The sequence below is a fragment of the Ciconia boyciana genome, chromosome 17 (assembly GCF_034638445.1).
Source record: "Ciconia boyciana chromosome 17, ASM3463844v1, whole genome shotgun sequence".
NCBI lineage: Eukaryota > Metazoa > Chordata > Aves > Ciconiiformes > Ciconiidae > Ciconia > Ciconia boyciana.
In genome coordinates, this window is record NC_132950.1 from 9114192 (window position 1) to 9139512 (window position 25321).

Sequence of the window (25321 nt, forward strand, 5' to 3'; positions counted from 1 at the left end):
GGACTCTGTTAGTGGGCAAGGCCTGGCCAAGGGAAAACGTGGTCCCAAAGAGGAAAAGGGAGAGGCGACAACCCGGGGATCACAGAAAGACCCCTAAAGCCAGTCAGGTGCGTAGGCCTCTCTTGCCTGGATGAAGGCAGGACAAAGCCAGCACCACTCCTGGGTCAAGGCTACTCAGGCCCACCAGCCCTGCGGCTGTTCCTGCCCGCTTCCCACGACTAACGCCGCCGGGCCCAGCGCCTCACCCGCCTCAGCGCCGGCGCCTCCCCAACGGCCGCGGCACGCGGTCACGTCCCAGCGCGCATGCGCGGCGGCGGCCACCTCCTCCCCTCCCGCCACGCGCGCGGCCGGCGGTTCGCGCCGGAGTCGGGCGCGGGAGGCGCGCGCCGGCGAGGGCGGGGCCGGCCCGCGGAGGGGCGGGGCCTGGCGCGGCCTAGCGCGGCCCGGCGGCGGCGCCGGCGGCATGCAGCGGGAGGTGGGCAGCCTGCCGCTCGCCCCCGCGCTGCGGGCCAGGCTCGTCGCCGCCGGCTTCCAGACGGCGCAGGAGCTGCTGGAGACCGGCCCCTGCGGGCTGAGCAAAGGTACCGGCGGGGGGACGGGCGCCCCCGCTGCCGGCGGGTCCGCGCCCGGCGGCCCTTGTCCCCGCAGGCCGCTTCCCGGGCACCCCCCCCCACCCGTTCGGGGCACGTCTCCCCCGCAGCCCTTCCCTGACCCTTTCCTTTCCGCGAAGCTTTCGTAGTAGCTTATTAGCGAGGCCGGGTGTTCAGCAGGGTTTCGCTTATTTAAATGGCGAATGGATACTGAAGTGCCGCGGCTCAGCTCTGGGCAGCTCCCCTGAGGGACTCCCCGAGACCTCGGGTCAGCCTAGAGGAATGGGCTACATGTGAAAGTAAATATTTACATGTTAAAGTAAATATTCTACATGCGAAAGTAAATATTTACTGATTTTCACATGTGCCTAAGCAAAAAAAAAAAGACGATTCTGATAAAAGATCCTTCTTATGCTGAGTGATAGATGTAAATGGGGTACAGAAAAAGAAAAAAACAGAGGATTCTGTCTCTCTCATTCCTCTTCTTTCCCCAACTGTCCGTGCTTTAAACACAATAAGCTTCTATGAAGTCAGGTTACCTTTTCCAAGAACCTAAATAAGAGTTTCACAGCCATTGTAAGAAGTGTATCGTGATTTTGATTATCAGTAGGTTTATTACCTATGATAATACGTGGTAATAGTTTTGCCTTGAAGATCAAAGTGAAGTAGCTAGATCCTGACAGATAGGTGTGTATGCAGATAGACCCACGGAGATATCTGCAGGTATCTCACCTCTCTTATTCGGTCTGTCTTTCAAATCTAAAAATAATGCATAAGGTGCTCAGCCCTGGAATACCCTGAGAATTCGGAGTACGATCGGTTGGTGTCACTGCCACTTACTAGTCTGCAACCTGACTTCTTTTACGGGACCTTATTTGCTTCAAATGAAATTAATGTGATAGCACATTCAGTGCAGAATAGGTGCATTGCTCTGCCAGGTCTCATGTGCGTCTATGAACAGCAGTTTTGATTTTTTTTTTTTATTTGCAGATCACTTACTATCACCTGAATTCTGAACGCAGGGCATCATTGCTCTGAGTTCTTTTGAAATCACATCATTAGTTCCAGAGATGTCGGCAAGCCGTGTGCATCGTTATATTAAAAGGCCGTGTGCATAGTTACATTAATTATATTTAATAATATATTAAATATTATATTAATTTTTATAAAAATAAAATATTATAATTTTGTGTTACACTGCAGAATGATCAGGTTCTGTCAAACAAGTTGAATTATCTCTTCCTACTTTAAATAAATCACTGCTTATAAAAATAAGGTAGTGTTGCATGGGTTTGACTCTTCTAGAAATTGGAATCTCCAAAGAAGAGGCACTGGAAGCATTACAGGTTGTGAGGCAGGCATGTCACGGGGAGGCAGCAAGGACTGCTGGGGCATCAGGCGCCACCAGGAAGTGCACAGCACTGGAACTTCTGGAAGAAGAGCAAGCCCAGGGCTTCATCATCACCTTTTGTTCAGCACTAGACAATATTCTGGGAGGTGGTGTGCAACTCACAAAAATCACCGAGATCTGTGGAGCGCCTGGTGTTGGGAAAACACAGCTATGGTATTTTATTTTTAGATTACTTTTGTGCAACTGAGAATCACTTTTCTTTGTTCAGTTTAAGTACGAAGAGAGTTCATTTTTCTTGTTGTCGTGACTGCAATCTCTGATTCTTATACAGCATTATAAAAATAATAACGATAATGGCTGTACTGCTTCCTGTTGCATGTATTCCTCAGCAGAAATGTCACTTTAGGAGTTGGGAGGGGAAAGCTTTGTGATGTCAATATTTATCTTTTTTCTGTTTCCCATGGCAGTATGCAGTTGGCAGTAGACGTACAGATCCCAGAATGCTTCGGGGGCGTAGCTGGAGAAGCTGTGTTCATTGATACTGAAGGAAGTTTTATGGTAGACAGAGTAGTGGATATTGCAACTGCCTGCGTGCAGCATTGCCAGCTTATTGCTGAAGCTCATCAAGAAGAAGGTAACGTTGCTAAGTCGTTTCTTTCTGCCTAGTAGGCTAGGATCTGAGCGAAAAGAGTGTCTCGTAGGCTGCAGTTTTACAGTTTGAGGGTTTCAGCAGCAGTGCTGGCTTAAGGACTTCTTGCTGCCAGCCTTTCATTTCCACTTGTATGTATCATACCCTGAACTGCGTCAGTATGTGGAGCCATGCTGCAGACTGAGCTGATCTACTTTAAGAATAATTCTTTTTCTACGTAATGATTTGTGGGGTTTTTAGGTATGTAGGTTTTTTGGCTTTTGCTTTTTTTTTTTTAGCACTTTAATGATCGAATTTACAGCAAAACCCAAACACAACTCTGTCAGCAAAACTGAGGGATAATGTGCTGCAACGCAGGGACAGGAAGAGCAGCTGGGGAAAAAGAAGAGGAACGGCAGAATTTCTTAAGGCAGTGTTGCTGCTGAAGCCCCATATTGTAAAACTGTGGCTGGAATTCAGCTCCTCCATAAGGTCAATATAGCTAGGTTGCATTTAATGAAGAGTTTTATTTTATAACTCATCAGTGTGTTGGGGATACTGACACAACTTTTATGTTCCTCTTAGAGTATTTTATGCAGCAAACTTCTGTTTGATCAGAGGTAAAAGGACACCATATTAAATGAGGTACTGCCTGTACGTTAAACAATGGATGATTAATAGTCACTGTTGTCCTCTGGTGGTGTTCTGGCTTGAAAATGATTTACTGGAAAAGTTCTTTTTTCAGAAATAAATTTTTCATTTTTGGAGCACTCCCTTGGAGGCTCCGGTGTATCTATGTGCAAATGCTGAGATAGCATCTGCTCACCACCTTCTTGACTTTCAAGCCAGATGGAAGGTATGTTTCCCACACTCTTTACCTTGACTGTTTCTGTTTCTGGGAGTTTTGCTGTTGCTATATGTGGAAGGCATAGTTTGGTAGAATGATGAAAGTAGCAATATGCTAGTACAGACTTCTGACTCATTTACTCATCTATTTATTTGTTCTCAGATCATCTAAAAGCTTTGGAGACTTTCTCCCTTGAAAGTATCCTTTCTCATATATATTACTTCCGTTGCCATGACTACATAGAGCTTCTTGCACAGGTCTACCTCCTCCCAGACTTTCTTTCAGAGCATTCAAAGGTAAGGGTTATTGCAGACTTTATCACTCATCTTCACACTAAAGATTTTCAGGGATGTTCATCTGTTGTAGGTAGAGTAACATGAGTAACACCTTGGTACCTCGTCAGCTTGGCAGTAATATATTGTCTGATGCCAGAGTACAAATGTAAAGCTTGCTTGCTTGTTTGCTTTTTCATTCCCATCCCGAATACCCTTGAGAGTAATTTGCTTTTGCTACCACTGCTGCCATCATCCTGAATCTGCACTTTGAGGCAAGGATACTGGATCTATGTTGCCCCATGTTGTAACATTTCTGTGAGCACTGAGTTATGAATCATCGCAAAACTGCTGTGCAGAAGAGTCTCTGAGCCAGGTGTGCGTGTGATCACCATGATGCTGGGGGATCGGAAAGGCTTAGTGCCTTTTTTTTTTGTCCTAGAAGGTAACTGAGGACCAGAAGCATCCTGCACCATCTTGGCATCCAGAAAGTGACTCTTCTCCTTCTTTCCAATACATCTTCTGTTACTACAAGCAACCAGAGCCTGCAGCTTGACTCTTGGGTGGACTACAGCCAAAAAGTTTCCTAGTACCTAGTGTCTTAGTGAATTGCTATTGTAAGGCAGATTTTCACCACCTCCCAGATTTCTAGATTCTGCACAGCAGATCACTCCCTAACAGGATTCAGGGAAGATGACTTGTGCCTTATTCTAACAGCACAAATCAGTGTTGTTTAGTTAGATTGTCTTTTGCATATCATTTCCATTTTTGGAATCTGTTATGTTCTTGAAAGCGGAGGTGGGAGTCTTACTTTTGCTTAGTGTAATCTGGTATTTCCCTTTCTCTGCCAGGTACTAACGGTGCCCTGTTGTATTTGCTCTTGTGGAAAGTACATGGCTTCATTAGCACAGTTACATTGGGCTGCAGTTCTCTGGTACCATCTGTGCTGATTATCTGTGCTTGGCCTGGAGCCTGAAATACTGAAGGTTGCAGGAGAACCATAAGACCTTCTGGTGATTCCTTGGACAGGCTATAAGTGACTTGACAGATTGCTCATTGCAGTCCAGCTCTCATTAAAATTAGCCTGATCCCTCTGTGCAGACATGGAGCTGAGACTGGGACCACAGGAAACCTCCAGGTTTTAGAATTTTTTTCAGAGAGACATAGTTGTAGAGAGTGTCATTGGGAAATATGAATTCGTTTGAGATCTTGTTAATAATATGAGATAGACCAATAATATGAAAAAGACTATGTTAGAAAATATTCTTGTTGTAATAAACATAATTCTTTAAGGTCTAGTAGAGACAAACTGACATGGTAGAAGGCGTGCGTTACCAAGCTTTCTCTATGTAGCCTACTTTTGAATACTTTAAGTCTACTTGTTTGCTATTTTATAAGTGGAACTGGGAGAAAATAAACTAAATTGTATCCTACCTGGACATATTCATCTGACAGGCAAGTTATATAACTATGTATACATTCCTTTCCAGCATGAGTCATGTTTATACTGTTAAACTGATTGTTCTTAAAGTCAAAAAATTATGCATGAGGAAGATGTACAGGCTCATAGAAAAGAATTTGCAGGAAGGAGGAAAAATGAGAAAACAGAAGAATATCTTATTTTAGTTCTAACTATTTAATCTTCTTTTTAAAGTTAAGATTTTTCTTTTTTTTCAGTTGGAGGCCCAGGGCCATTTCACAGGGTGATGTTTGCTGCAGACTTGTATGTTCCAGCCACAAAACTACTTCCCAGTAATGAGTTAAATCAATAATACAGAAAATCAGTTTTCTCGTATTGTTTCCAATTTGTTATCTTGTGCATTAATGCAAGAACTTGTAGATAGCTAGGATTTGAGTGACATCTGAACATGCAAACACTGTAAGACTATCTGTCTCCCTTCTGTATTTCAGACAGACTTGGGTCATCAAAACAGCTACAACAAATGAAGTTAGAATAAATCAAAATCCCAGACTAATGTTTATATAGTGTCTTGAGGGTGATGAGCCAGCAGCAGCATTGTGCTCTAGCTTCAGCTAATGATTGCTACAAAAGAAATAATTCAGCAAAGCAAACATCTTCAGGCAAGATAGGTTCTCTGCTCCATTCCATAGTGTCTGGAATATCTTTAAGCATCTGTTAAAATCCATGTTTCTAAGATAGATCACCGACAATTAGAATCTCATGATTTATCTTAACAGTGACTGCAGACAGCATGTATTCTAGTTTTGGTTTGGATTTTATTTTTTGAGGGAGAAGGTGAAATAAATTAGTGTTCGTGGAGAGTTGAAGTACGATTCTGATGTTTAATGATTTATTTTTTTTCTCCAGCTTCTTTTCTGCAAGGCTTTAAGTCCAGCTTTGTTATTTTGTATTCTGTAGCAGGTGCTGCAGAGATAAGTCAGCTAGCTGTAAGTGAGTGAGCTCTGAAACTGGAAACCGTCGGAAGGGCAGCTCTGTGCTGAGTTAACTAATGGGAGAGCTTAGTGCAGCATTGTGTTTAAGCTAGTGCAGCTAGGGTCTGAGCTAGTAGCTATGCATAATGCAGTACTGCACTTAGCAAGTGTACTACTGTGCTTGGAGCTTGAAGCTCTTCCCTCTGCACTCTTGTGGAGTGCTGATTTTCTCCGATATATATATAGAGAGACAGTAGGTGTTACACTGTCATGCACATCTGAGTATGAAATAAAAGATTGTCATCACCTTACATAAAACATTGCGGTGCACTTAAAAAGAGGTCTTACTGCTTTTTATCATTTGTTTGTAGGATAGTAATGGTAGTTTTTCCTTTTCTTTTTGCATTTAGGTCCGACTGGTGGTAGTTGATGGAATTGCATTTCCTTTTCGCCATGACTTTGAGGACCTCTCGCTTCGAACAAGGCTTTTGAATGGTCTGGCACAACAGCTGATCATCATAGCAAATGATCATAAATCAGCAGTAAGTCTGGGGCGGGTTTAAATCACAAAAGATGCTACTTTGGAATAAATACATTACATAGAATTAAGCAAATGTGATTTGCGATTGTCTGCGACAATCGCAGTCTGCAATTTATTTTGCTATTTATAGCAAAATAAAACTGCAAGAATGTCCTCTACATTTGTGTTTGCCAGTTAGGTTAGTAAATATAGATGGATCGCACAGACAAAACTGTTTAGGTGGAAAATTCCTAGACTTGCTGAAATAAGTAAAATTTGCATTAAAAGCATCCTGTGGATCTTAATTAAATGGCAGCATATCAATTTGTCATGCTGTTTCACATCATCTTCTTTAATGATTTGCTTGGAGAAGGAATGCTCCTTTGGTGACTTACCTACAAAGCGTGCGCATTAAAATACATCGGAGTATTTAGCAGTTCCAACATAATTTTCCACTTTGTTTAAAAATAAACTACTGTCTTAGCGGAGGAACTGTTCTTAGGGAGGAAAACCACTTTATCTGCTAGTTTGGCTTGCTGTTCTGGCATCCATGGAAATCCATAGCTTCCTTCCTGGGCATTGTTTCTACGTCATTTACGCCAATATGGAGGCCAGTAAATCTGCAGCCATGTAGCCAGCAGATGGCACTCGGAAGCTACATCTGTTCCAGAAGTTGTTTTGGCAAGTCTTTTACAGCACAGAAAAGCATTGTTCAGGAATTAGAGCTTACACAGTCTCAAAATGGTGCTTGTGCCTATAACCGTTTCCAGGTGACTTGCAACCTTGTCACCCACAACTCTCTTGCGCACTTGGCTTTTGTTCCTGACTGCTAAAAATAAGCCTCCCCTTGTGCTTCCTCTGATAGCTGCAGGAAGGGAAAGAGCACAGCTCTACATTCCGCCTGGGTCAGGCGATTGGGCTTGCTGCTGAAAGCGTACCCTCCCGCTTGCCCTGACATGAATTATGAAGCTTCTTCTTGCTGGTGTGGGCACCAAGGGAGGCGAATGTTATATGACTGCTTGATTTGCACAGCCTCCACTTTACTGAGTGCTTTCACTCATAAACTGGCTACCTGGTGACCTTGAACAGGAGCAGTTGTCATTATACAGTCTTTTTTTCTTTGGTCAAGGGAAACATATATAACATTTCTATTGAACAAGTGAGCATTTTAGTACGAACGCTTGCTAAAGAAGTGTTCACAGAGCTTCAGAAATGATTTAGCTCAGTGGCCCTCCTGTTAGTTTTTGAGTTAGTTCCATGTAGCTTGCAAGCAGTTTAAATTCAGCTTGCGTGCCAGAGATGGCTTGTCGGGCAGCAAAGCTGGGCAGTCTGAATGCTCTAATATGGTAGCGAGTAAGTTCCTTTAGTTTCTAAAGCTGAACTTGGTAGGTTGTGCTAGGATGCCCAGCGCAGCCCTTCTCCAGAAGTGAGATGGGGAGCCTATTTGGGGCTGTTATCATCCATATATGATGAGTTACTTCTCTAAAATACGCCATATATGTCTTGGGGCTTTCAGCTATGTAAATGTTTTGGTGTGTGCCCCGTATGCTTGGTGGAATTGCTTGCTCTAGCACACTTTTCTAACTGTTCGAGCAAGAATCATACAAGCATGTCAAACAATGAAAACCCTCAGGGTTTAAGATAGGTACAATTTTTTATTTTTCATTTTTAATGAACTTTGCAATTAATATTCCTGGCTCTTTTCTGTCTCACCCACCCCCACTTCTACCAGGGATCTAACCTAGACTGTCTGTGAACCTCCTACGAGTGATTCGTGCTGCGAAAACACTCCCCCGCTCTGTCTGTTCACTTTCATTCTGCTTTGTATTGTACCCACTTGCGCATTTTTAGACTACAAGGTGCAGAAATTCTGTTAATCACTAGGCTTATGCATGTTTTGAGCAGCATCACCAAGTTCATTTATGCCACAGTGACTGAAATCTATCTCTTTGTAGAGGGCTAGTACAAGTCATGTGCATCTAAATACAGATCCAAACAGTATTTAGTACAAATATGGTGGAATTGACAAGTTGTGTAGAGTTTCATCCCTTGGGAAGGGAGAAATTTAGGTTTCTTTAAAGTCTCGAATGAAAGAAATCTACCTATTATGTAAATTGAAAATACATTTTGCAGGGTTCTCTTATTTTGTTTTGACTATTGAGGAAAGATGAGGCGCCTTTACAGTTTCTTCTTGTTAACACAAAAGCCTCATTACAGTAGGCAAGAGTTTTGCCTGAGTAACTGATAAAAGCTTTTTGAAAAATCCCTCTCTTCCCTCCCACCAGTATGCTTCTTTTCTGGAGATTTTCTTGTTTGTTTGCCTTTGTTTCCTCTTTTAGGTAGTTCTGACAAACCAAATGACAACAAGGATTGGACAAAGCCAGTCCACATTGGTACCTGCTTTAGGTAGGTGTTTAGCTTGTGAGTTGAAAGCTGAGTTAATCTTCAAATACATCACTTCCTTTCTTTTGGCATCGTGTACAAAGTAAATGAAATTGTTTGCTGAACTTCTGCAGCGTAGCAGAATCAATGGTGAAACTATTAGACCCATCTGGAACTGCTAGCATTGTGGAACTCTACAGTAGTGCTTATCCATGTCAGCATTGTAATTATAATTAGCAACTATCAAATTTTATTCTAAGCTCAAACATGGTGTGCAGATTAGAATCCTGGTTAGATTTTTGAAAAGGGATTACAAATATTTTTAAAAGTCAGGACATTTTCAGATTGCAGAAACTCACAGATTGAGAGTGTTGCTGGATTTTTTTTTTCCTTTTTGAACCAAACTTTTTAATACTAAACGATATTAGATCTATCAGTATTCCTTAAGATGACTGAATCACCCTTTATGGGGAAGCACTGGGTACTAAGAACTCTCTGAGTAACTAGGTTTTTAGATGTGCAGCTACTGTATTGCAGCCTTCCCCTGAGGATCTTAGGCTGTGGAGTTACCTCTATTCCAGCTCCAGCTGTGTCAGCTAAGGAGGCCACTACCTCTGCTGGAGGTCGCTGCTGCATCCTATATGCTGGCTGAGCTGTTTATGTGATTGTCTCCCAATCCATTTCTGCCAAAAGTGGGCCAGGTAAGCTTGAGCTATTTAAATAATAAGTAAACCTCTGATAAATCAGGTAATTTAGACTGAAATTGGCTAGTGAATGATGATGCAAAAAATGTAGGGATTGACCTGGGGGCAGTAAACCTCTAGCAAGAATGTGGTGATGAACAGGTTAAAGCACTAATAGAAGAACACAGCTTAATGGTTGCACACCTCGAACTATGCTGCAATTTCCTAAATTCCCTGAGAATCATTCACTGCCTCTCCAAAACAGTTTAAATTGTTTATTTTGCCAGTACACTTGAACACATTCCATTAATTATATGCAAAGATGTTTCATATTTGCTGCATAGCTGGAACTCTACCCGTTGCTCTCTATGATTATGATGTAGAGGGAAGTTCTGTGTGGGATCCTCAACTACAGCCTGCCCATAGTGAGTTTGTTTTTTACAGGCTGCTCCATTTTGCCCGGTAATGAGCAGAGTACCTCGTATAGACTCTTCTGCTGTGGTCACAGGGGAAAATAGAACAGTTCTTCTGAAGTAGAGATTTTGACAAATTAAGAAAAAGCTCAGCATTTAAACCTTATTTCAGGTTGTAACTTTGTATTATTCTATGGTACACTTAAAGGGCAGAAATTCTCTGTCCACAGCTTCAGTTTCTGTGAACTAAGTAATGATTCCCTTCTTCTGGAGGGGAGGGAGAAGAAGGGGACAGTACAAAGGCAAAGATGTTCTATACAGGCATTGAACCATTTGGGTCAGATGTAAGATAAAAAGAACAAATACAGACCGTCTCCTTCGAGAATGTGAAGAATGTGGAATTTTGAGCCGAGCATGCAGATAAAGACCCAGCTTCCAGTATCTGACCCTTTTTGTCATTTTTGCCTCTTGCTCTCTGATGTATTATTTTTGGCAGCCTTTCTGGCTACAAACTCAATTAAAGCTAATAGATTCTGTCTTTTTTCAATAGCCAGTGTTGTTTGTGAGCTGTTGTGTTTATTGAGTCATAGGGACAGTAAAGAATGTGAAGGCATTTAGAGTAGGTTATAATTCAAAGATTTCATGTATTGTCTTGTGTGTATTTTCTTTTACAAACATTTAGTTTGACATAACCTCATATTGACCATAAACTGATTGTGACTCTCACCAGAATGTGTGTATAAACACATAGTATTGTTAAACCGAGTAGTGGGTACTCTTGCAAAAATGAAACTTTGTACCAGTTGGTAAAATATTTAAGCTAAGAGATATTCCCCTCATCCTAAACAGCAATATCTCAAGTTGAGCATTTCAGAGTGGTCCAAAGCTGTTTTCATTTTGATGTGAATTTATTCCATAGACTTGGTGCAAGTATTGAGCTGGTGGATTACAGGGTGATTTTTACGACCCACTCTGAAGGGATGCTATTTCAACAGTCTCATCGTAAAGGCTAAAGAACCTCCTACTCCTCCGTGGTTGGTTGTAGCCAAAGGAACTATTGAGGGAGGGGTCAGCAGCAAAACCCCAAGTAAAATCAGTCCTGTTGCCTCCCCTAAATAGGTTTTTTCCCCATTGATTGGTAAGCCTTAGAAACAGCATTTTCTAAGATTTCACAAGAGCACTAATCTCTAAACTCTTACTCAGCTTCCTAGCAGAAGGGAAGGTCTTAATTATGAAAAAAAAAAAAAAAAGCACAGATGCTGCAAGGTATTAAGTCTAGAGCTTTAGGAAGGGGACAGCTTTCTCTCCCACTAGTGATAGCTAAGCTGGGTGTTCCTAGACATTTCTACTGGATATATTTAGAAAGGAGGTCAAATATTAATCTACAGCCAGTTTAACTCAGAAATATCTCATTTTACAGGAGCATTTTTCTCTCATATTCGATACAGTTGGAAACATTCTGGTGTGGAATTTGTACCCGTTGTAAAATGTGTTTTGATCTCTGTCTCGGAACTATATCTGATAGCCAAAATCTTTAATCTCAACTTAGATATAGTGGAGCAAGGTCTGGCAAGATGCCCAGAGGGTCTAGGTCTTCATTACAGTTGACTCATTTTTTTTCTTCTCTGTGCTATAATGAATAGCAGAGCACATGGGGCATGTGGGGCTGGTGACATGATGGAGGCCAAGAAGTGATTTGGAAGTTACAGGGCTGTGTGCAGGTGAATAGGAGAGACTTGCAGCACTTAACCAAAATGACTGTTTTAAAATGCAGTCCATCTGTGGACTACTGACTGTCTCCTGGGATAAACAGAGGAAAACACCCAGTAAAACTGTCTATAAATTGACTGAGCTGGTGGTCAGGTGTGAACTGGAACAGTAGGACTGTTTCCCGTGAAATAGGATAACAATCCAAACTTCCTTCTCTTTCTACCACGCCCCCCCGCCCCTTGCTTTTGGTTGTGTTCTTTTGCATTCTGCTGTCAGAAGCAGAAGACTGCTTCAGGGGCCCTTAATACTTTAATAATCATTGACTTTCCCCCAAAGCTTGTATCCCAAAGGGAGTGATGTTTGCTCATAATTATGCCTGAGAGACAGAATATCGCAATTTTGAAGTAGGATTTAGACGTACTCGCTAGACTTCTTCAGCAGTAATTAGAAAAATCTTTCTTCATGCTGCCTCTGTTTTCAAGATTTGTCTAGTACCTGTCCTTTATTAGGTATATATAAAATCTTTCTACAAATATGGAAGTATTGCATCAAGCTTTCTATAAAACGCTGTGAGTACAGAGTTTATTCCTTGTCTCACTATATTTGATAAACTAGTGAAATCCGTGCACATATGAAGAAGGTGTGATTCATTACTACAAGAAAGGTATATGTGTTTTAATTAAGGGGGTTTTTTTGGAAGACTGGTCTAATTTCAGTTCAGTTTACTGACGATGCTGCTGTTATAGGAGATAAATAAAATGGCCTGTCATTTTGTGTCACCCAGGAGAAAGCTGGGGACATGCTGCTACTGTCCGTTTAATCTTCCACTGGGACAACAGTCAGAGGTAAGTGAAAATGTAGGCCAGTAAGGTACATAATAATACTGACAAGTGTCACATTTGAGAATCTTTTTCAGACTGTCCCTAGAGGCCAAGGAGGGATTTGAATTTGACTTCTGGCCTTGGTCCGCCATGTCCCAGGCTACTGAGGCTCAAGAAGAGCTTTCTAGTTCAGCCTAAGACAGTGTGGACTGAACTGTCATGCTCTTCCTTCTCACCATGGTCAGCTTGCTGCCGTGCTGTACTTTCTGACAAGATGCCATGTCTCATCAAAATGTAACATCCTCATGGCAGTTGCTCAGACACAAGAATTTAGGATCTGGTGGCTAAGTAGAATTTTTTTTTATTTTTTTTTTACCATCTGCATTTTGTAAGCAGGGAGTAGAATTTCTTTGCTTCAGTCTTTTAGGCCCCAGTCAGTACAAAGCCAAAGAAGGCTTTCCACCTAGATGGTGATTCTCAGGAGGACAGACCGTAGGCCTGCTGACCCCTGAGCCTCAGTGGCAGCCATTGGACCTTTCTGCTTTTGAATGCAGCAGGATGGTTCTGCAAAACTGGACGGCTATGCAGATACCAAGTTACAATGACCTGCAGAGAGGTGGAAGGAGAGCTGCATTTACTCCCCATGCAGAGCTGACCTATGGAGGAGGATTTTAGAAGCCCAAAGGAATGAGGATGACCCTTCTAAAAACAGTATGAAGTTCTGTCTGTTGCAGTGAGATCTCTTCTGTTTCCTGGTTCTTTTCTCCCCTCTTCACTATATTGCAAGCTCACTTCTCTTTCCTGGTCAGTTAAATTTGTCTTGTATATGGTATCACAGTGCAGCAACTTGAGATTAAGAAGCCTTGCTTCAATTCCCTAATCTTCTGCAAACAGCGAACAAAAATGCTGCTGGAATGTTGTTGTGCAAAGTTTTGCTTGTTAAACTTGAAAGAGAAATGCAGTGACGCTTTCTTCTGAAGTTTTGTTTTTTAAATTCTAAGTTTGAAGGCAATGCAGAATGATTACAGCAGGCTGTTTAATTTGGAATTAAATTAACATCACTGATTAGTTAACAGCCTTTATAAGACAGAAGTTGCATCAACATAATGATTGCAGAGTGAACAAAAGTTAATTTTATATATCAAAAGTAAAGAGCTTTTTTATTCTGCAACATAGCTAGGAAGGTTGTAGATACAGGTTCCAGGAAGCAAGCCAAAGATAGACAAGCATGTTTTATTTACTGTTCTAAATATGCAGCTAATGTGGAGCGGGGCCTGCAGAAGCACAGCAATTCTGATTACAACTGCCTATCTGTAAAAAGCAGAAATAGCTAGATTCTGTTGCATTTGTACACGAATGACCTATACCTGACGATCCATCGTGGTTTTGTTGTTTTTATACTAGGTTATTGAGGCACAAAGATGACCATTTGAGAAGCCATTAGCCTTTTTTTTTTTTTTTTTTTTGAACTTGTGCTTTGGCCAAATATGATACCTGTCTCTTTCTTTCTCTCTACTACTGAAAATGTCAGAGCTTAATTATAAGGGTTCTTATTGCTGTGAGGAAAGATCCTGTTGAGTCAGAGGCATGCAGCAGAGCTCCAGCTGAGTGCTTGTAAAAGCATGGCTTCTGCAGCTTCAGATTTAGGCTATTTTGTAAAGTATAACCCACCACTTAAATGTTCTGAGGAATTCCCTGTGTAGCTAATATGAAGTGGCAGTGTTCCTCAGGCTGTAATTACGTGCTCTCTAATAAAATGGCACCTCAGGGAGGAAAAAAAACCCCCAAAATAATTAACAGGATCTTTGGCAGGGTGTCTTGATACAGAGAGCAGAACACTTTCTATATTGGCTTTACATAAGTGTAAGTTTTGGGGAGGTGGGCATGGTGCAGACTAGCAGCCCTGGGACTGGTGGAAAAACCCCTTGCTTTTGAGCTGCTTTGCAATCTTCTATCTATATTATGCAAGCATCTATTGGGCTAGGTACTGTGTAAGCACAAATCAAGATGCATTGCTTAGAGTCTAAATGCACAAAATCAAGGAAGTGTTAGAGGAGAAATACAAGGGAAACGATTTTCTCAAGGTTATGCTGTATGTCAGTGGCAAGGTCAGGCTTAGAAATAGAATATCTTATTCTCAATCCACTAGGTTGACAGGCTTGTGAAATCTCTAGAAAAAACCTCCCTAGGAGTATTTGAATTCTTGAGGCTATCTCCCAACTTTGAGAGGTCAATGAACAAATGATTGCTTAATGGAGTAGGAAAGAGTTGTGCTCAAAACCTTTTTTGTTTGCATTTTAAGAAAGTGGCATGTGGAATTGATTCATAATGAATATTGTTCCAAAAATGTGATCAAATACTCTGATGAAACAAGGCTAATTAATCATTCACTCTTTTTAGTAGGTCTACATTGTATTTGAGCTGGCAGGTCATGTAAGGATGGGAATTTGGCACCCACGGTTTAAATGACCTATATGAAAAGACATACATAAGAATTCCACTGGTCACCTACCCCATGATCGTGGGAAAACTTGGGTCTGGTCATTTGGTTACTTGGAATTTTTATTGTTATACTCACTAATCATAATTATCTCTTTTTTGTTTAACCAGGTTGGCAACATTGTACAAATCACCGAGTCAGAAGGAGTCAACCATACCATATCACATTACAGTTAGTATTTCTTTTGGGATGGAGGTAACAGAGATGGGAGCAAATTGCTAGCTGTAGAGGAATTTTCAGACACATAGACATATCTGAGAATGGTGTTTGCTTTCTTAGTGTTGCCTTTCAGTTGCCTTCTGAAGGTAGCCAGTAATACTGGGATGTCTCCAGGTTTATGAATATTTTGCACCTTTTCTCTTTAGAAAAATGACCCAGCATATTAGTCCTCTTAGAGTTAAAACATTTGGATTTCCAGATCAAATTTACAGGCAGCCTGTCCCCATCTGTTCTTGTGCTAGTACTGCTTATTTTATCTGCCCTTGATGTTAACTTTTGGCCTAAGTGCAATTACAGAGGGCAATCATGCACTCTCTGAGCCTGCATTTTGGGAGACCTGAACAAGCCAAGCTGTTTTCTCCCTTGTCAGGTAGGTTATTGTTTCCCTAGTGGCTCTTCTCTGCATCTGTTCCAGTTGAGTTTATCTTTTTAGGACAAGGGTGACCAGAATCATACGTGAGGTCTCACCAGTGCTTTGTGCCATACATATTTCCACATCTCTGCTTTAAGTGCATTGCCTGATATAACCTAGGTTGTATTTCTCTCTTTCATAGCTCCATCCTACCAGTGACCCTGTGACCAGCCAATATATACAGATTTTTCTCTTCTGTCACTATCATCTGAGGAGCTTCCAGCTGATGGCTGGAGTCCTTATTCATCCCTAGTTAAATCCTGTGATTATTTTATTTTGTGGAGTGCTTAGATACATATTAATGAGACTACATACGGTCTAAGCTGTATTTAGGTTTAAAAAAACCCCACCACTCGACTCTTCTATCTTCAAATGTCAGATACATAGGTACATGCCATAACTATTTGCTGTGTGTCCTCATGGAAACACGTTGCCATAGCATTTCCTGCAGATTTTAATGCTGCCATAAGATGAGATCTTCAAACTATTGAACAGAAATCAGATTTTTTTCACTCCTGAATGTATTCACCTACACAGAAGAAATACTGTAAATATATATATTTTTTTTCTTAGTTTTGTAAACACTGAAAGGGTAAGTGGGACTACATCCCAAGGTTGTTTGGATCATGTGATGTGAGTATGCAGCCCTTTCTCTCCAGCTGACAAACAGATGGATTTTATCTTAGTTTAATTGCCTTTTCCTTTCAGTTTTATATGCATTATAAAACAGCTATGCTCTCTTCTTCTGTGTGAGTGCACACAATCTTGAAATACAGTTGAGAGTGCATCCTAATCAAAGATTAGTTAAAACTTAAGATTATCCCTGTGTTTTTTCCCTTAATCCTGTTGAGCTGCTTCAGCAGATGGTTTCTGTAAGTAAAAAATGTATTATCCCTGTTTCTTTCATGAAATTCAGGTCTGATGGTAACAGTCTGCTGTTATAATTTCTCATTCCCATCTCCGTAGTTAAACTGGAAGATGTAAATACATGTTCAATGTTTCCAAATCTCATCTAGCACATCTATGTATAACCAGCATACAGAAAAAGATAATTAAAAAAATAATAAATTCCTCAAGCCTAGATCCTCAAAGATGTTTAGGTTTATGCAAATTAGATACTTCGGTGCCATTGACAGACTGGCTGTTCAGTGCCTGTAAGCCGATGGAGAAGTGTGTAACTTAGTGACCAAGCTGTAGTTCTTTTTTAGCTGTGTCCTTTCCAGCATACTGGCAAGTCAGTCACCACTCTGAGCAAGTGTGGAAGCTGTGGAACACCTATCAAATTAAATAGTTTCTTTCACAGTCTGATAAGGATTCATTCTTAAATGCAGAGTATAGAAATGTAAATCGATTTTTGCACAGTAGATCATCTAATTCACCTAAATTTCCCAGGTAATGTGACCTGATTATTTATCATGAAAGATAGAGACCCAGGACCTATATTCTGGGTAGGAACTGTCAGTATTTCCCTGAACTGTCGAGAGTCTGCCAGACTAGCAATGAGAATACTGCTCAAGTAATAAAGCCATTTACCTTTGTCAATCTTTATGCAGTCTGTAGACGCCAGAAGATGTTAAAGAACAATTCAAAATGACCGTAGACTATCTGAGCTTTGTAGGTCCTTGGTTCCATTAGCCACATTCTTGCCATCTAAAAACCTAACAAGCTACACAAATATGCACAAAATTCTTGTATTTTTGAGGCGCTATGCCCAGAAGGTACATGCCTTTAACTAAATGGAAAACATCCATACTAAGCAGCCTACTTTATCGTGTTCTGGCCTTTATAACCATTGGAATGCTTTCGCTGGGAGTCTAGCATGCTGGATTAAGTGGATTCTTGGCTACAGATCCACCTTTGTGCCTCAGGGAAATGGCAGAGATTAGATGCAAGCAGCAGTGAAACACTAAACTTGAAGATTCCCCATTACGCTATTTAGAATAACACTTGAGTTGCTTATAATAGCAGAGGGACTGCACAAATTCTGCCCTTGTGGCACCTCTTGCTGTTTGTTCCTTTAAAAACATAGCAGGCTGCGTGAGGTGAGGCATTTAGAAATAGAAATAGAGAGATGGGAGACTTGAGCAAAACAAAATCAAAAAGAGTGGGTTTTGTTTTGTTTTGGATTGATCTCGGTGTGGGACACACTGGCATTTTAGAAGAGTCACATGTCTGATAGTAATTCTACCTGCTTTTTCACACTGCACCAACCTAAAATGTCAGCTTTCCTGAAATGCTCTCATCCCCACATTGTCTCTACCTGAGCATTTAGGATCCCCAAAGCAATTTATTTTTCTGAGTAACCCCTTTTCCTCTCTAAGTCTGCACTGCAGTGAGAGTCTTCACTGAGCTGTCAGCAGTGCTCCCTGCACAGCATTTGTCTGGGGATGGGAAGACAGACAGTTGCAGACTTCACACAACATCTCAGTATCTCCATCTGCATTGATGACATGTTTAACTAACTGATTTTCCAGCTCTTTCATATTTTAAAATCTTTTAAAATCATTAAATTGTGAGCTAAGGTAACAGAAAATACTAATGGTACTAAGCCAAACAGATCACTTTAAGTGCTTTCCTGAGTAGCAGCATCTAGTTTTCACTTCTACATTTAGTTTTTGGCAGTTAGACGTCCTCATCCCATTGTGTCCCATAAATTACTATGCTGGGACAGTCTTTGCAGTCTAGAGACTGATTCAGATATGCGGTTCTCCTACAATGTCTCATTGGTGTTTTCAGTTCATTAAGTAGATACATGAAACAAAAATATCCCAGGTCTTAGAAATTCAGTTTTGTTTCTGAAAATGACTGAGGCAATTAATCCAGTCATCTTGCTTCTGTGGGAGCTTGAATAAGGGCTGAAGGATTTGGCTTTTAATTTATTTAAATAGGCAACGTAAGTTAATTTACTGAGAAGCAATGCTTCATAGCCATAGGGGTTATTAGTGGTAAAATGAAAATGACAGCCTGGTTGGTGAAAATAAAATATCTTTAAAAAATAAAATGAGGAGACACAGTTATTAGTTGGCATGTGTGTTGAAAAGCTTGCAGTTCGAGCTTAGCCTGGTCTATAAACGTTCTGTGGCTGCTCATCTAAAATAAATGACAGCATCATACCTTATTCTGATCTTCTGGGAACTAGTTACTCATACTTTTATATCCACAGAAGTGTTATCACATGATTTTGCTTATATGTTACAGTCTCATGGCTTCCGAGATGTGCAGCCTCCAGCTGTCACTCAAAATGCAGAAGATACTGAAATGAACCCTCGCAAACGGCCACGGAGAGAAGAGGAAACGTAACAGTGATTCAAAAGTTGAATGTTAAAAAATGTGTGCTACATGAGAACAGTTGCATAGTGAACATGCAACCAAAGGTAGCCTGAGAGACTCAGGCTTAAATTCCTGCTCTGGACATTATTTTAACATTAAGACTGCAGTATGCAAATTTCTGTCACAGGAAATTCCTTTGTGTATGGCATAATTTTACTTTTATAATAAAAATCTATGTTTTCTATAACAAGAGGCTTCCGCTTTTTGGGAGGAGATGGAGGATACAACTACTACTTTTACTCTGGGTAAAAAACCAATGAAATGCGAGCATCTAATACAGTACATTTAATGACACAGGTCTTGATCACTCATCTGGTTTTGTGTGTATCTGAATTTTAACAAGGTTTCACGTGGTAATCTGCTCACATGCCTCAGTCCAGGGCAGAAGGCAGTGGAGCTGCTGATGGATGCTTTAAGATAAATACGTGCCTAAATGCTATGCCAGATTGGGGCATTAGCCCTCACCTGCTGCAAAGTCCTTGATCAAGGACAATCAAAGCACTGTTTTGAACTTCTCATTTATCTTGTAGTGGTAACAATACAGATGAAAGACTAGATCTGAAGGACAAAAGATTTAAACCAGCATGGTAATTTTATGCTCCTATCTTAGTAAGTAAGAATATTTTACCATCACTCAAGCTTGAACCAAACTGCTGCATAGCCCTTAGCTTCCATGTTCTTTTACCAAAGCATTCAGAATGAAGACTCTGTAATCAGGATCTGTTTTGTCCGTGGCTTTAATAAAGAGGAAACCCAGGCTTCTTAGACACCAGCAATATATTAGCAGCTCCAGAATCTAAACGAAATTAAAGAATGAGTGTACGCTGAAAATACACTCAGGGATTTGTCCTCTTTTTATTAAGAGAAAACAAATCGATAAGATTATTAGAGGAGAAGAAAGGTACTGCAGTGCAAAACAGTAATTCAATTATGAGAAGTGTTTGTCTGTACACATGCACACATATGAACCCTTTCTGGCATGGTGCTTGATAATGCTATAGCTGAGGAAACTCAGCCAGCAGGCTAAACGGAGAATTCAAGTTGTGGGAGTCACTGTCTTTAATTTTTAATTTAGTAACACTAAACTGGCTTTGCCTCGAAACAAAATTCAGTGCTGAATCTGAGACACAAAACCTCTCTATTCAAAAAGCTGCAAAAAAGTGGCAGTGATTTTTGGATCATTATAGTGTTTAGATATGAATTACATAATAAAATATTAAAAGGAAAAATATTCCATTGCCATGCAGCAAACTGGGCTGTGTCAAAATTTAAAAACGGTGAGTCAGGGAGGAGCTCTCAAGCAAGCATGACATAGAGGAAGAAAGGCGACGGGATTTGTGACTCAGACAAACATTTCAATGCAGGAGACACAGGCAAACAAAAGGATCCTACCGCATGTGATGTCAGCAAGCAAATGCTCCATTTGGGAATAATGGCTTCCTACGTATTGCAGCGCAAGAGGAGGGGGGAGCTAGCACAGTACACATGCCTAAGTAGCCACAAGGAAAACCGTCCATTAAGAACGTTGTAGCAATATTTTAAGAAGCACTGCTGGTTACTAGTGATAGGTGCTATCTAACGTGTTTGGTATTTATGGAAAAATCCATTTCTCTCGATTTATTGTGTTCTGATTTAATATCCTCAACACGTTCTTCCATGTGTGAGGAGAGTAAGGACATGTCTCCAATATACTATTAATTTCAGCTGTGGTTTTTTATTTTGTTTGTAATAGAGTAGCGTCCAGAGGCCCCAGCTGAGATGCTGATCCTGTTATAGCGAGATAAATCGTTTTGTCTGAGTACATGTTAGATCTTCCAGTATTCCAGACGTCATTATCAAAATAAAAAAATTGCATAGTTACTGGTTAACAGTGGGAGTTACAAAACGTCCAAAGGAAGCATTGGAGGCTCTATATGCTGAGATTTTTTAATTTTTTTTTTCATATTGAAGCTATTATAAAAATCAGCTCTGCAGACCAGAACTAGAGAGAAGGATCTGTTGGCAGAGACAAAATTAGACTAAATGAGCCAGATTTTCTTCTCATCTGCTGGAGACAAGGAAGCTGTTCCAGGCTTAGAATTGCATATAAAGAAAGAATTTGACCGTTGCTTCACCAATAAATCTTCCGTGGAAAGTTGATATTTTCGTACATGTGCCTGGAATTCTCTTGCATTTCACAGCATCAATGCACAATAGCGAGCGGCATGAGAGAATTTTATGACTGCACAAAAAGTAAGATTCTAACTAGCCAACGTCACAGCACTGAATCAAAAATAAAATAGGTTGTTTGAATTGCTGCTTAAGTCCCAGTTTTCTGAAAGCCAAGAGCTTTAACTATTATGCTGAGTTTAGAATTATTCCATTTTCTAGGGTCGACATTTACTTGTGGTGGAGGAACCTACTTCGTCACCACCACAAGAATACAGTATCTACCACAGGGCTTGGCAACAGGAAAACATTGTGGTCACAGTATACTTCTTCTCAAGCCCAGAATCCTGCTTTGAAACTCTTTAGTTTGGAGAGGGAAAATAACAATTTATTTCTTCCTGATTTTATGTGTTCTGCACCTTTTCCATTATGAAACACTGAGAAACCAACTAGCTTCCAACTAGAATAAATTTAAAGAAAGCATGGAGAAGAAATAGCTTAACTGAAGGTAAGAAGGTGTAGCCAAGGTTCAGGTTATGCAATCGAACAGTCTTGTGTTGAAGTCAATTACAAACTGGTTGACTAATGTGGAAGGAGATTCAGCTACTAAACCTGAATGTCGAATACAGTGCTGAGAAAAGTACATTTAAAATATAACATCTACTTTTCTGTTGAATTTCAACAGAATATTACTGTTCCTTTAGTTATTTTGGGGGGACTAAACTTAGAATCAGACCTAAACTTCGTCTAGGTGTTTCATGGATTAATGACAAAGGTGAAATCCTTACTGCCTGCCTTTTTAACTCCACCCTTCTTCTGAACAAAGGAAGACATGCAAGTTGGAAGGACAAGTCATTGTGTTGCAGCTTCTCAGAAGAGATTGTCTTTACCATGCTCGGGATCATAATTATTTAGAAAGGCACATTAAGCTGTATTATACTGTTTTAACACATGCTAATTCTATATGAAATATATTTGATTAAGTTTTGAAGTATGGTTTGACGCTTTCTTGTCCTAAGACAGAGTACTTTGAGGGAAATTGAATAAACAGAGCGCTTACATTGCCGTAACACAAATATTACAACCAAGTACATAAGGGAAATAATACTTCTTTTTACAGGACGAGAACCGGGGAAGTTAACCTGTGATTCCCAAACCAGTTCAAGCACAACGGCCCTGCTAAGAGTATACACACAGGAGCCCGGCTGTAGGGGAATGTGAGCCACCGGCTGCTGGAGCTGGCAGTGTCTTAGGGCTGCCAAGCAGCCTGCCCAGCCCTCCTCCGCACCAGTCTGCCCCTCGACTCGAGGAACTGGTGCCAGCTGCTACCTGCTCCCGGGCTTCCCCTCTCCCTGGCTCCCCAGGCTACGTACTCAACGTCTTGTGGCTTCTAGCCATAGAGTCATTTTGGATGATTAGGGTCAGGAGAGTTGGCTTCCCTTGGCTAGTGCAAGATTTCTGCATTAATGTTCTAAAGCAAAGAATGAAATCACCAGGAACTGGCCCCCTTCCCAGTACTGAATTTCACCCACAAATGCACCCACTGTTAAACAGTAAGCTACTGTCTTGCTTCCTACAAGCAAGAAATATTTGTACAATATGCACTGTCTGTTTATTAGAGAGTCTAAGCTCTACACAGTTTTAACTATATCTATAGAAATAATAAAAGGTATTAAAAGCAATAGTTCAATCACTATACAAGCAGTAAAAATGTTAGCTTATATGCTGAAAGGATGCATACTAAAGTATGTATTGTACCAAGTTATTCTTCAAGAATTATAGCTAATACTGTTCATTTTATTACGAGAATTACTTGCCATTGATTTAAATGGAGCCAGAGAAGCATCAGGATTTTTAGATCAGCATAAAAAAAAAAAAAAATCACATTTCAGTTTCAAACAATGAGAAGGGGCAATGCTTAAAATATAAAATATCTAGCAATGTATATAGGAAAGTAAAAAGGAAACTCTACAGACCTCAATAAATGGTTCTAATTGGATCTGGATGCTTTTCTCAAAGCCTCCAAACATGCTGTTTGAATACTTGCTCAGTTTGGTATCTCACATCGCATTGTTTGGGAGTTTCAAATTTATGACATGTATACTTCTAATACTCTAGTTTATTTAGTGTGAACCACTGCAGTTTTAGCAACACAGTTACAACTACACTTACTTAGTTATTCTTTTTGTATTATATATGTGGCTAAAATAAAATGTTTTGGACTAAAGAACAAGTTGTCTCCTTAGCATGAAAATTATGCCTATAAAGTATAACATGTCAATATGAGACTGTAACATACTCTGTAACACCTTTTTTTACTATATAAGTTTACTACACATTTGACTGTAAATGTTACGGAATAAATCACATAAATGTATCTCTTTAGAAGTCATTTATTCATTCATTATTTTGTATAATTAACACAAATTTCTGTGTCTAAATCATAGAATTTGAGACTGTTCAAAGAAGTTAGCATCAGCTGCATATAGACTTTAAAGTCTGTGAATCCTACCGTTCTATTTTATCTGTACTCTTATAGCACAGATATTACAATAATAATGGCCAGAGCCTGGAGACAACAGTGGTTGGTTTCTGGTACTCATGTAAGTGGCTGATTTTTTTTAAGTTTGGGTTTTTTTAAGAGACATTTCTAAGTAGGTGACTGTAAAATTCAAGGTCTTGTGACTGGAGCAGGATATCACAGAATCAGGAATCTAATCTACAGTAAGATGATGAACAAGTCACTTAAAGTAAGTCTGTGGAAGAACCAATATAATTTTTTAAATCCCACTAGGCACCTGCCCTAACAAGCCCAGCTTAAACTTTGCTCTCATTTTAGGATGAACTTCACCCTCCACCCCAAAAAGGCAGAATATGGACACACCATAAAATCCCTAGAACAGAGTATAAATGGGATTTAAGTGGTACACCGTTTTGTATTGCCTCCTCGGAGCAAAAGTGAGCTTCAGGCTTAGAAATTCCATTAGTGCTATATTCACATGGTATGGTACTGTGGGACTTCAGCCTCAGATGAAATGTGTTGCAAAAATGGAAAGTACAGAGGAAGGGCCTGGCACAGTAACACTGCCAGCAAGCTCTGTTGTTTGCTGATATGCAGGAGGTCTGCGCCCCTCATCTCCATTTAGCAGTAAAAGGAAATTATGATAATGAAGAGTGACTGATTGCTGAAGTGGATCAACCTTAACAAGAAGATATTGGACTCTGGTGTGCTCCTGCCTGCAGGATGATCTCATGATTTGACAACATCCAGACCACATTACTAAGTGTTACGTGGTCAGCTGTGTTTTGCTGAGGCAATCCCCATGGGCACTAATCTACAGGCACACTTCAATCTGTCAGTCAAAGGTTTTATGACGTAACAAATTTTGTCTTTGCCTTTCTTAGCGGGACGAGGTATGTTGTGCTATATCTGCTTTGACAGTGTTCCAAATGTGTTTAGTCATTTTGAAGGGCTCAGCTTTTCATTAGTTCTTTCTTCCACATACTTTTCCCCAACAGATTTCCAAATCTAACTACATAGGCATGGACTAATATCCTGTTTCTCACTATTGCTATTCAAAGAACCCCCTTTCCTAACAGGGGTCTGAATGGAAGGCTGAAAATGGAATTTTCCTTTGGAATGGGATTGGAAATTTCCATGACAGTTGGAAGTGGGATTCAGGCCTGAAATTCTGTGTTTTGCAATGGATATAGATATTTCAGAATAATCTTTGATTATTAAACTGGAAAAGCTGACTGACCTCAAAACCCTTTTCTTTTAGAAAGAAAAAAAAGCGAGAGAAAGAAACAGAGGTAAGGACTTTGGTATTTAAGAACATCCTAACACAGTACTTATGGTAAAGGAGCCAGTAAAACTGTAGTAACAGAAGTTACTGTGCTTTTTAAAACTGCAGTTGAACAAAGACTGAACCTAAGAAAATTAACTGGAGCTTGATGCAGCTTGTCAACAAGAGCCTTCTCACTGTATTCCTTTCAAATTCTTGCTGTTCTTACTCTTAAACAATTGAAATTATTTTAGTGAATTGAACAATAATTATCTCATTGAGTTTGAAGAGCTATAAAAAGAACAGACATATATAT

The 25321-nt window shown here is 40.3% G+C and overlaps 1 protein-coding gene across 5 annotated transcripts; it reads left to right on the forward strand.

Moving 5' to 3' along the window:
- Nucleotides 1–413: 413 nt before the first annotated feature.
- RAD51C (RAD51 paralog C) lies at nt 414–19245 on the forward strand. Of its 5 annotated transcripts, XR_012045481.1 has the most exons (10): nt 414–581; nt 1896–2154; nt 2409–2575; nt 3579–3712; nt 6493–6624; nt 8942–9008; nt 12575–12635; nt 13166–13322; nt 15222–15282; nt 18941–19019. XR_012045481.1 is itself a non-coding variant. In XM_072881951.1 (9 exons), the coding sequence occupies exons 1-9, from the start codon at nt 464–466 to the stop codon at nt 19040–19042; spliced, it is 1101 nt and encodes a 366-aa protein (XP_072738052.1). In that variant the 5' UTR covers nt 414–463; the 3' UTR covers nt 19043–19243. The 5 variants fall into 5 exon arrangements, 4 of the variants coding, with proteins under 4 accessions (XP_072738052.1, XP_072738054.1, XP_072738055.1 ...); XM_072881951.1 differs by lacking the exon at nt 13166–13322 and having other exon boundaries at nt 18941–19243; XM_072881953.1 differs by lacking the exons at nt 12575–12635; nt 13166–13322; nt 15222–15282; nt 18941–19019 and adding exons at nt 9566–9685; nt 10112–12549.
- Nucleotides 19246–25321: the final 6076 nt, after the last annotated feature.

Bases quoted from the DNA above. Each gene is read 5' to 3' on its own strand.
- RAD51C (XM_072881951.1), top strand. From the start codon at position 464: ATGCAGCGGGAGGTGGGCAGCCTGCCGCTCGCCCCCGCGCTGCGGGCC. The intron at 9,009-12,574 runs GTAGGTGTTTAG...TGTGTCACCCAG, and splicing joins CACATTGGTACCTGCTTTAG to GAGAAAGCTGGGGACATGCT. The intron at 12,636-15,221 runs GTAAGTGAAAAT...TTGTTTAACCAG, and splicing joins CACTGGGACAACAGTCAGAG to GTTGGCAACATTGTACAAAT.